This window comes from Budorcas taxicolor, chromosome 18, assembly GCF_023091745.1.
Source record: "Budorcas taxicolor isolate Tak-1 chromosome 18, Takin1.1, whole genome shotgun sequence".
NCBI classification, from domain to species: Eukaryota; Metazoa; Chordata; class Mammalia; order Artiodactyla; family Bovidae; genus Budorcas; species Budorcas taxicolor.
The window spans coordinates 57,420,298-57,431,084 of NC_068927.1; the positions used below are offsets into that span (position 1 = coordinate 57,420,298).

Below are 10,787 nucleotides of genomic sequence, written 5' to 3' on the forward strand. Positions count from 1 at the left end.
CACCCTGTGTTTTAATTTCTCATTCTGAAATGTTGCCATTTTGCTCATGCTGGAGTGGATCCTGGCACACCTTTCTCCATGCTTATACAAAATCCTAGGAATTCATACCAACACATTGTCCTGATGGGATCTGAAGTATGAGAAGGCATCAACTAGGTGGAGAACAGAAAGAGCACAGAAGAGATCAGTCTAGAGATAGCAGCAGGGGTCCCACCATGTGGGGCCTTAGAGGAAGAGTTTGTAATTAATTCTAAGGGCACTTGGAAGCCATTGGAGTATTTTTTAAAAAAACATTTTCTTTTCTATTTTTATTTATTTCTGGCTGCACTGAGTCTTCATTGCTTTGTGCGGGCTTTATTTATTTTTGGCTGCAGTGAGTCTTCATTGCTTTGTGCGGGCTTTCTTTAGTTATTTCTGGCTGCACTGAGTCTTCATTGCTTTGTGCAGGCTTTCTTTAGTTGCGGAGAGCCGGGGGCTACTCTTCGTTGCAGCTCACAGGCTTCTCACTGCGGTGGCCTCTCGATGCAGAACACAGGCTCTAGGTGTGGGCTTCCGTTGTTGCAGCACGCAGGCTCAGTAGTTGCGGTGCACGGGCTCAGTTGTTCTGCGGCATTGTGAAATCTTCCCCGAACGGGGATCAAACCTGTGTCCCCTGCACTGGCAGGAGGACTCTCATCCACTGTGCCACCAAGTAAGTCTCATTGGCGTCTTTTGATGAGTGGAATGAAAGTCAAGGTGACAAGAGTTAGAAGGCTATTACCCATGCAAGAGATCACAATGGCTTGTACTAAGAATAGTGAGAACTGAGGATTTAGGGAGATGAAGGAGGAGGAGGGGACTTCTGTCCCTACGATTCGCCTTCCTACTACCAGTAGTGGGGTCTCCTGACACAGTCAGGCCTCTGGAGGTAATTGTTGATATCTAGCTGGCTGTCTCGGTCCAGAGAGTAGTGATTCCCTATTTGGCCTCAATCCAGGTCAGATTTGGGGCTCAGGTTGGGGCTCCAATATGACCTTACCTGGGGCTTCTCCTCCCATCTGATTGCTCCTCATAGATCTGAACTCTAAAGGGATGGAGTGTCCCAGCCTCTGTACACACACACCTCCTCATGATGTCATTCATTCTCATGAAACACTGAAGGCTCTCAAAGTTGTATCTCTAGACCTCCCCCCATTTACACTGTTAGTCAACATTGCAAATGTACCTCTTAGAAACAGAAATAGATTAAGGAGGAGAAGGGGACTTCTGCCCCTACGATTCTCCTTCCTACTGCCAGCAGTGGGGTCTCCTGACATAGTCAGGCCTCTGGAGGTAACTGTTGATATCTAGCTGGCAGTCTGGGTCCAGAGAGTAGCGATTCCCTATTTGGCCCCAATCCAGGTCAGATTTGGAGTTCCATCTCCACCCACCCCACCCTGCTCCTCCCATAGTCATTTCCCTTTCACGAAATGACACCTCTGTACAAGCAAAACTCTTGAAATCACTTCACCGTCTCACTTTCACTCCCCGCACAGTCCTTTGGGCTTCAGCTTGAAAATAAATTGTGAAAGTGCGTACTTCCACTGTGGCCACACTCCCTGTGATCTAAGCCACCTGTGACTCTCAGCTAGCTTATTGCCATAGTCTCCTATCTGCCCTCCTACTCCACTAGCCTTTACCTCATATTCAACACAGCAGCTGGAGGGATCTTTAAAAAGAGATGTTACTATTTCAAAAGTTTGCATATGGTAAGAATTGCAAATAGTCTACAAGAACAAACTGAGTCTCCTTTCCATGTCTTTGACTTTTCCATCTGCTGTCTTCTGAGAGGTGACTCTGGATCCGGCTTCTTCTGTAGACTTGTAGAGACACTGTGGGCATGACTCTGCATTTATGAATGATTTGTTTAAAATGTAAATGAGACTTTGTCCCTTCCTTGATAAAAACCTTTTGATGGTTCCCCAGCAAAGTGAGACTAAAATCCAAATTCCATCGCGAGGCTATAGGACCCTGCTTGTGGCACCTGGCCACTCTCTGCTTCCTCAGCTCCTCTTCACCCTCACTCTGCTCCAGTCGTGTTGCACCGCGCCGCCACACCCCCACCCCCCACCCCCACCCCCACCCCCACCCAGCCCCTTGCTTTCCTTCCATTCTCAGGATTTGCGCCCTGGCTGGTCCCTCATCTTAGCACACTCTTGCAGCCTATGTGGACTTGCAGGCTGCCTAAAGACCACTTTCCTGAGTTCTCACGGTCATCATCCCATTTGCTCTATTTGTAATATATCGCAGAATGCGATTATTTATTTTCTCCAGTGGGGCTGGTGTCTTCGGTCACCACAATTGATGCCCAGCACAGAACTGGAAATGGCACTAATAATGATTTTAAAAGGAGAAACACTATCATTTAGGTCGTCACTGTGCCAAATACCGATCTAATAGTTTATCAACTCATTTGATTCTCATAGCCATTTTAGGGTTAGCTAGTATCCACATTTAAGAAACAAGGAAACTGAAGCAAGAAATGTTATACACAACTACTAGCATGTGAATACGCAGTCCTTTAATCGGAGAGTGAATGAACGAATCAATGAATGGCACTGAGAGTCGAGTGGCAAGGAGAAGTAGAAGGAGGCGGGCGGAGCCTAGGTCGCGGGAGCCAATGGGTACACAGCCGTGGGACCGCCCGCTCCGCCCAAGCCGCGCGGAGGCCGCTGGGAGTTGTGGTCCCTCGCCCGCCTGGCCACGTCACTGCCTTGAAACCCTAAGTCCTCTCCTGAGTTTCTGGAACGATCCGTATTTCCGAACCTCTAGGTCGGTTCCCTTGCCTCCAGGCCCATTATTCCTTCCTCCCTCTCTTTCTGACGCGTCCCGACGTAGTCTCCCGGTTCCGCCGCCCGGCATGCCCCCCCAGGCCCGGAACCCGCTTGGTATCACCCTCTACGTTCATTCCCCGCCCCGTCTCCCTTCGGTGTGGCCTCCCAGCCCCGCCCCCTGAGGTTTCTTTCACGTCCTCTCAGCCCCTCCCTTTCCTGCGCGTGCGGCCCATGGCCCCGTCCAATTGCCGAGTTCCCCGCCCCACACACCCTTTCCCTGGCCCCCCGCCCCCCGGCCCTGTTTGGTACGCCCCGGCCACGCCCCCTCGCGGACGCGGTTGGTACGCGCCGCGCTCCCCTGCTCGCCGCAGTGGTTCGGCCGCGGCGACCCCTCTCCGGAGGCGCGTCCCCTGCGCTTGGTACAGCCCGGGCCGTCTCCCCCGGAGCCGCGCGCCCGCGCCCCTCAGTCGGCGCAGCCTGCAGCCCCCCGTGCGGCCCGTGGCAGCCCCCCAGCCCGCTCGGCTCGCGCCCGCCATGGTCCGTCCGCGCCGCGCCCCGCACCGCTCCGGCGCTGGGGGCCCCCTCGGGGGTCGAGGCCGCCCCCTGCGGCCCTTCACGGCGCGCGCCGCCCGCTCGCGCTCCTGGCCGGCCAGCCCTCGGGGCCCGCAGCCGCCGCGGATCCGGGCTCGCTCGGCCCCTCCCATGGTGAGCCCCCCGCCCTTTTTCCAGAGCTTTCCACGGCCCCGCCCCCGCCGGCCCCTCCCCCGGGCTGGCGTCTTTGTCCCCGGCTCCCACCCCCTCGGGGGTTTCTCAGGTGATCCGAAGGGTGGTCCCGCCTGGGACCCGCTTCCCCCGTGAAACCCCCTGGGTGGTACGCGCCGGGCTCTCCCCTTTGTTTCGCGTTCGGGATGGGGTGGCGGGGGTGGGGTACGGGGGCGGCAAGGGCTCAAATTACTGCTGACTCCGCGGCCTGACTTGAACGCTGGGTGGGGGGCGGGCGGACGGTCGGCGTGTACTGTTGTTTTTCCAATTGGAAAGTTGCTCTCCGCGCTGGGAAGCTGGAGATGGGGGAGGGGCGGGGGGCGACGGCGAGGGGCCCCGCGTCTCGCACTCGGGCGCCCAGGTGTTGTCCCCGGGGGCGTTCAGCAGGGCGCCCGTGGCGTGTGTGCCCGGGTTCGTTTGCGCGCTTGCCCAGGTGCGGGATGTCCCCACTGATCGCGGCAAGCCCAGATCTTAAGCATAAACATAGCTTCGCAGGGACGCTAAGTTAGACACGCTTACCCAGACCCACAACCTGTACATACTTCTCAAAAATCTTCCTAAGGTTTTTGGGGCGGTAAATTCACACATCCCAACGTTTAAAAACACGCACAGGTAAACCGTGACACGCTTGCTCAGAAGCGCCGTTTACCCTAACCTGGGGCTAATTAATAAATACCCTGCCTCATCGTTGTACGTGGCGGGGACCTGTGGCAGCTGCACACCAGCCTTAAGCAGGTTTTCTTGGTGTTAGAGTCAGATGCCCGGACTCTGAACACCTCTCTGCTCTTAAACATTACCCTTCACTCCATTGCTTCCCAGTTTCTTAGCGTTCATGGCCTCTTGTTCACAAGCGTCTCCTGGGTCCTTAAACGTCCGTCTTAAGGCTTTCATCTTTTTCCCAAGTACTAAATAGGCTTCCTATGCAGTGACTAGCAAAACACATGTGGGAGGCACGCCTGTCCAGATGTGCGATTTCCTTTTAGGATTGCATTTAGGTCTAGTCCTTAAAGGTGACCCTCCACCTTGATGCTCATCCTGCATTCGGTGAGACCTGGGCTTAAGCTGCTCTGATCTTCACCCCCTAGATTAAAACGTGGTTAGTCTGATGACAAGAAATACGGCAGGTGTCCTTGGTGCTCGCGTTACCTGGGTCCTTAAGTGCGTTTGTCTGGATGCCAAAGGCTTCTACAGTTGTGTGATCTAACTAGTTTCTTGGATGGTACGGGCTCTGGCTGTGGTGCCTGTGCAGTCTATCTCCATCTCAGGAACACACACCACCATGTTCTTAGAGCGGGAAGCTCTCTGCCTTTCTTCCTGATGTCACTGGATTGTCTGAATCCCGGAACCACCTGCCTACATGGAGAACACGCTTGCTCAGATTTCTTTGCCTTTTAAGCTCTTGCGAAATATAGTTTTTCCTGCCTCATATTCTGGGGCAGAAGACACCTGTGTGCTTTATAGGAAATTTGGAAAAAATAACTCAGTAGTAAGATGAAAAGTAATAACCACTTTATTTTTTCTGGCTGCCTGGAGGCACCTACTAGAGAGGTTTCCGAGAGTTTCCTGCTGCCCCGCAGTCCAAAACTCTCCCTTGTTCTGAGATGCTCTTGGTGTGTGTGTTTAAAGGTGACTGGACAGTGCCCCAGAGCAGGATGTGTCCTGCTTGGCTTTCTTCTGCCAGCATTCTGGTGTTTTGCAGACGCTCTCAAGTCACTGTGTTTGGGAGACCCTCCGTTTGTTGTATGGCTCCCGGTTCCCGGAGAGTTCTGTTCTCTGTGCTTCCGCTCGCTTCCTCCCGCCTCCCTAGGGTCAGCCTGAAGTGGCTGCGGCCTGGGCTGCGTGAGGGAGGGCTGGAGCCCGCCTGGCGGGAGCTGAGGAGAGCCTGGATTCTGTCTCCAGGGCCAGGGGAACCGTGGAAAAGAGTTCTGTGCTTGGGCGAGATGGGGCAAGCTGGTGTGCCAGCCACACAGAGCCCAGTCTGGCTGTGCATTGTGGGGTGTTCTGAGGCGGCTCTGAAGCCCCAGAGAACTGCTTCTGAGCCGCGTCTCAATAGAGGGACCCAAAATTGATGATCCTGGGAGGATGAGTGGGGTGCATCTCTTGAAGGGGAGGGCATGGCAGGCCAGCGCAGAGCCTGGCCCGAGCAAAGGCTGGAGGGGAAGCAGCTGGTCGCTTTCAGGGACCAGCGTTGAGAGGACAGGCGGGCCGGGCAGAAAAGGACGTGAGGGCCACCCAGTCCGAGTCTCAGCTCTGGAAGAAAGGGTTTGGAGACTGCCCGGGGCGATTTGCCACAGGGGGCCTGGGTTCTGGAGGTTGGGGTGTCCCTTCTGAGGTGGGTCGGAGGCAGCTCCTCAGTCACTTCCCCCTCTCCCACAGCAAGGTGCTCGGGTCTTCGGGGCCTTGGGCCCCATCGGACCCTCCTCGCCGGGACTCGCCCTCGGGGGCCTGGCCGTCGGTGAGCACCGGCTCAGCAACAAGCTGCTGGCCTGGAGCGGTGTCCTGGAGTGGCAGGAGGTGAGTGCCCGCGGCCAGCACCCTGGGAGTCTGCGGGGTGGGGGCTGATTCAGGGGTCCCGCAGGTGGGCAGCCAGCCTGCACAGCTGGGCCGTGTCCAGAGACCCCTCTGCCCCCACCACAGAAGCGCAGACCCTACTCGGACTCCACCGCGAAGCTGAAGCGGGCCCTTCCCTGCCAGGCCTACGTGAACCAGGGGGAGAACCTGTGAGTGCGGGCAGGGTGCGAGGGTGGGCGGCGGAGGGGGTGCGCCCCCCCTGACCCTCTCCTCCTGCAGGGAGACTGACCAGTGGCCGCAGAAGCTTATCATGCAACTGATCCCACAGCAGCTGCTGGTGAGACCCCACCCTCGCCCGCCTGCCCACCCTGGCCACGAGCACCTGCCCAGCCCTGACCCTGCTGCCCCCATGTCGCCCCCAGACCACCCTGGGCCCCCTGTTCCGCAACTCCCAGCTGGCGCAGTTCCACTTCACCAACAGAGACTGTGACTCCCTCAAGGGGCTCTGCCGGGTCATGGGCAACGGCTTCGTGAGTGGGCAGGGGTAATGGGGGCGGGCGGGGACAGAGGCCCTGGGAACACCGTGGTGACCAAGTAAAGTGGTAGGCAGAGCTCTGCTGGGACAATCGAGGCGGGTGGCAGAGTCCTGGGAGACCTCCGGGGACATCCCCCGTCCCTGTGAACTGGGGTCTCACTGCTTAGAGGGGACAGCAGAGGAACCCAGCCCTCCACCAGGCCAGGCCGGGGCAGGCATGGAACATGGGAGCAAAGGGAGGGGCCTGGGTCCACCCTCCCGGGGAGCCAGGAGCTTGTTGGGGCTGCAGCCCCTGGCAGGGACCTGGAAGTGGGGGTAACGGGAAAGAGCTGGAGCAGGGAATAGTCCTCATCGGCAGTCCCCTGCGGGGAGCCAGGGCGTTTCTGTAAAACCGAGGCAGTGGTCTGAGAGTAGTGAGTGCTCAGTAAACTCGAGCTGGTGAGGTTGTTAAGAGTCAGGGTTCAGACACAGCTGGCGTGGGCACGTTTCCAGCAGCCGCCTAAGGGAAGCTGCCTGGAGGGCTCCGCTCTGAGGTCTCTCCAGTCCTTGGTCCCCTTTGGGACAGCCTGCCTCCCAGCTACGGTCTTCAGGGGGTGCTGTGTGGCCCTCCCCTTCTTCTTGGGATTGTGACAAGTATGGGGTCTCTCTCCTGCCTGGTCACCCCTGTGTTCAGCACTGTTTGCTGAGAGCGCCTGCTCCACCCCGGTGGGGACAGGGATACCTGTGAGGCTCAGGTTCTCCTGTAGTCCAACCCAGGAGGCAGTAGCTTCTCATACAACAGGCGTTTATGTGGCGCTTGCTGTGTGCACTGTTGTTATGCCATTGTACAGATGGGGTAACTCAGGTGCAGAGGTGACTTGCCTTGGGTCAAAGCTAGGAGGACGCAGAGCTGGGTCTGCTCACAGGCTCTGGTCTGGTGTCTCCCCCAGGTGTGGTGGCCTCCGTCCACTGGGCCCAGGCTCCAGGGACAGGGCCAGCCTGGGGTTGGGGGTGGGGCAGGGGAGACGGAGCCCTCTCAGGACCCTCACCCCCCCACGTGGGGTCCGTCCTGACCCTAGCTTCACCGCGGGGGCGACACCGAGGTGCGGGTCTCAGGCCGCAGCGGCCCTGGGTTTCTGCCCCTTGATGTCCCCCCTCCCGCAGGCGGGCTGCATGCTCTTCCCGCACATCTCCCCGTGCGAGGTGCGCGTGCTCATGCTGCTGTACTCGTCCAAGAAGAAGATCTTCATGGGCCTCATCCCCTACGACCAGAGCGGCTTCGTCAACGCCATCCGGCAGGTCATCACCACCCGGAAACAGGTGTGCCCCGCAGCTGCCGCTCGCCCTGAGGCTCTGCAGGGCCCGTCGGGAGCTGGACGGGCTCACTGGCACAGCAGTCTGGCGGGCAGGGTGTGCACGCGCCACAGCTCCCACCTAACCAGCGGTTCACAGCGTCCCCTTCACCTGAAAGTGTCCCAGCTGAGGGCATGGGGGCAGCGGGGCTGGGCCAGCGCTGGGGAGTCTCCAGGCCTGTGGGCAGCCTGGAAACACAAGCCTGGAAGGGGTCCGAGGCGGGGCTGGGCCCTGGGGCAGCCTCCAGCCCACCTGTCTCCTCCCACAGGCAGTGGGACCTGGCGGCGTGGCGGGCCCCGTCCAGATTGTCAACAACAAGTTCCTGGCGTGGAGCGGAGTCATGGAGTGGCAGGAGGTGAGGCCAAGGGGACCTTGGGACCAGTGCTTTGTCACTGACCCAGGGCACCTCCCATTCCTGACCTGACCCTTTCCCCCCCCAAAAGCCCAGGCCTGAGCCCCACAGCCGGTCTAAGCGGTGGCTGCCCTCGCACATCTACGTGAACCAAGGGGAGATCCTGTGAGTGGCGGGCAGGGGGCGGGGCTGGCAGGCAGGGGCGGGGCTGGCGAGAGCCCCGCCTCCTGACCCGCGGGCGCGTCCCCGCAGGAGGACCGAGCAGTGGCCGCGGAAACTGTACATGCAGCTCATCCCGCAGCAGCTCCTGGTGAGCGGGGAGGGGCGCTGCCTGTTATGCACGTGGAGGAGCGTGGGGTGCTGCAGGCCTGGCTTCGAGGGGGTCACAGCTGGGGCGAGGTGGGGGGTCGCCGTGTGGCCGCCGGGTGGGGCCTCATGGAGCTGCCCCCGGGCCCTGCAGACCACGCTGGTGCCGCTCTTCCGGAACTCCCGCCTGGTGCAGTTCCACTTCACCAAGGACCTGGAGACGCTGAAGAGCCTGTGCCGGATCATGGACAACGGCTTTGTGAGTGGGGCGGGGCCCGCGCCGGGCTGACACCCCAGATAGAGCGGCTCGGGGCGCAGGAACCGAAACGAGGCAGAGGGGAGGTTCCCCCAGAACCGGCCGTGGGGAAGCATGTAGTGCTGTGTGCCTGGACCTCACTTGTGCTGACCCCAGTTCACAGATGGGGAAACTGAGGCTCAGAGGCCGTGCCCGCATGTGCTGGGCCTCTGGCTCCTCCTCCGCTGTCGGGGTTACCCCTGCTCCCAGGCTCTTACCTGACCCGTGTCCTCTCTCTTCCCTGGGACGGGGTCTGTCTGCCTCCAGCCGGTGCTCTTAAACCCCCGGTGCTCATCTGCGTGTCTCGATTAAGTGAGGGCGTCGGGCTCCTGGGCTCCTGAAGCCACAGTTGTCCCTGTCCGCTTTTGGGTGTTTGCTCTACCGGGTCCGGCTGTCCCCAGCTCAGCATTTCTTTCTAAAATCAGCTGAAGGCGTCATAGTTGTGCCTTCGTGCTTTTGAGGGGCTGGTTGTGTATGCCTTTTGTGATGAAGAAGAGTTGAAGAGCTCAGAGTTCCCTCAGGGAGGCCTTCCTGTGAGCCCCCGCAGGCTCTTGGCCCCGGTGGGTGCTGGGAGTGCCTTCCCCCGGCCCTGTCACCAGTGACCCCTTGTGCTGGCACATAGCCAGCGGCGGTACAGCCCCTTCTGGGACCCAGTGGGGCCTCAAGCTCTCAGCCTGGGAGACAGGGACAGTGACCCCCAGGCCTACAGAGGGCGAGGATCCTGTGAGATGGGTCGGGAGGTGCTTGGTGCCTGTGGGTGCTGTGATGCTGAGCCACGGGGTGCGTTGCCTGCCCAGCCTCCCTGCTCTTGGCTGCCTCTAGGGTTTCCCCCGTGGAGGCGGCCCTGGGGCCCCGCCGCCTCTATCCTAGTGTGGGGAGGCTTGTGCGCGGTGCTGTCTGTCATGGCCGTGGCTGGCCCTGGGCACTCGCCCGGCCGGCGTGGGGGGGGGTCACAGGATCACCAGAGCGTGCTGGGAGGACACTTGGGCAGGTGCTTCTGTCTCGGGTCCCCTCGTGGGAGTGGTGACAGGCCTGGGGACGGCCCTGAACGCTCTGTCCTCTGGACGCGGGCTCTCGAGGGGAGGAGTGAGCTGAGGGCCAGCCGTGACCGTGCTCTGCACTGCCAGGCTGGCTGCGTGCACTTCTCCTACAAGGCCTCCTGTGAGGTGCGCGTGCTCATGCTCCTGTACTCCTCGGAGAAGAAGATCTTCATCGGCCTCATCCCTCACGACCAGAGCAACTTCGTCAATGGCATCCGGCGCGTCATCGCCAACCAGCAGCAGGTGCTGCAGCGGAACCTGGAGCAGGAGCAGCAGCAGCGAGGGGTGAGGGCCCCCCTCGCCACGCCCCTTCTCCCCTCCCCGCCTCGGCCCGAGGCTGACTCCTCCCTGCTGTCCTTCCCCACAGATGGGGGGGTAGTGGGCCCCCCCAGGGCCGGGCCTCTCCAGGAGTCACAGATGAGGCCCCTGCAAAGACTGGTGAGTGGCAGCCGGCCTAGGGCAGGAGGGCCCCGTGGACACGCCTGCGGTTGGGAGGTGGTGTGACCCTGGCCTCCAGGAGACCAGAGAGGGAGAGGCCCGCCTGCCCCCGCTGAGCCCCTGAGAGGCTTGTGGCCTGGGGCGGGGTGCGGGGGCCGCCCACCCAGTCCCTCTCTGCCCCCTCCCCGCAGGTCAGATGCTTCTGAGCAGGGGCCTCTGGGGACTGCGCCCGCCCAGCGAGATGGAGGACCACGTCCTGAGATGTCTCCGAGGACAGCCCCCACCCTGTACGTTTCCCCAATAAAGTCTTTTAAAAGCCCTCTGGCCACTTGGCTCTGTTCAGACTCCCGGCTCTGGAGAGGCCGGGCCCCTCTCACCTGAGCTGGGAAAGGGTGCCACCGTGCACGGAGCTGCCCAGCCTGGG

General features: G+C 60.2%; 1 protein-coding gene across 1 annotated transcript; it reads left to right on the forward strand.

The window, feature by feature from the left end:
- The first annotated feature begins 3,326 nt into the window (after window positions 1–3,326).
- PTOV1 (PTOV1 extended AT-hook containing adaptor protein) lies at window positions 3,327–10,682 on the forward strand. The gene is made up of 13 exons (XM_052656023.1): window positions 3,327–3,497; window positions 5,931–6,068; window positions 6,192–6,274; window positions 6,345–6,402; window positions 6,488–6,595; window positions 7,744–7,899; window positions 8,201–8,287; window positions 8,376–8,449; window positions 8,537–8,594; window positions 8,745–8,849; window positions 10,013–10,210; window positions 10,293–10,363; window positions 10,555–10,682. The coding sequence occupies exons 1-12, from the start codon at window positions 3,327–3,329 to the stop codon at window positions 10,302–10,304; spliced, it is 1,248 nt and encodes a 415-aa protein (XP_052511983.1). The 3' UTR covers window positions 10,305–10,363; window positions 10,555–10,682.
- Window positions 10,683–10,787: the final 105 nt, after the last annotated feature.

Bases quoted from the DNA above. Each gene is read 5' to 3' on its own strand.
- PTOV1 (XM_052656023.1), top strand. From the start codon at position 3,327: ATGGTCCGTCCGCGCCGCGCCCCGCACCGCTCCGGCGCTGGGGGCCCC. The intron at 6,596-7,743 runs GTGAGTGGGCAG...CCCCTCCCGCAG, and splicing joins GGGTCATGGGCAACGGCTTC to GCGGGCTGCATGCTCTTCCC. The intron at 8,450-8,536 runs GTGAGTGGCGGG...GCGTCCCCGCAG, and splicing joins GTGAACCAAGGGGAGATCCT to GAGGACCGAGCAGTGGCCGC.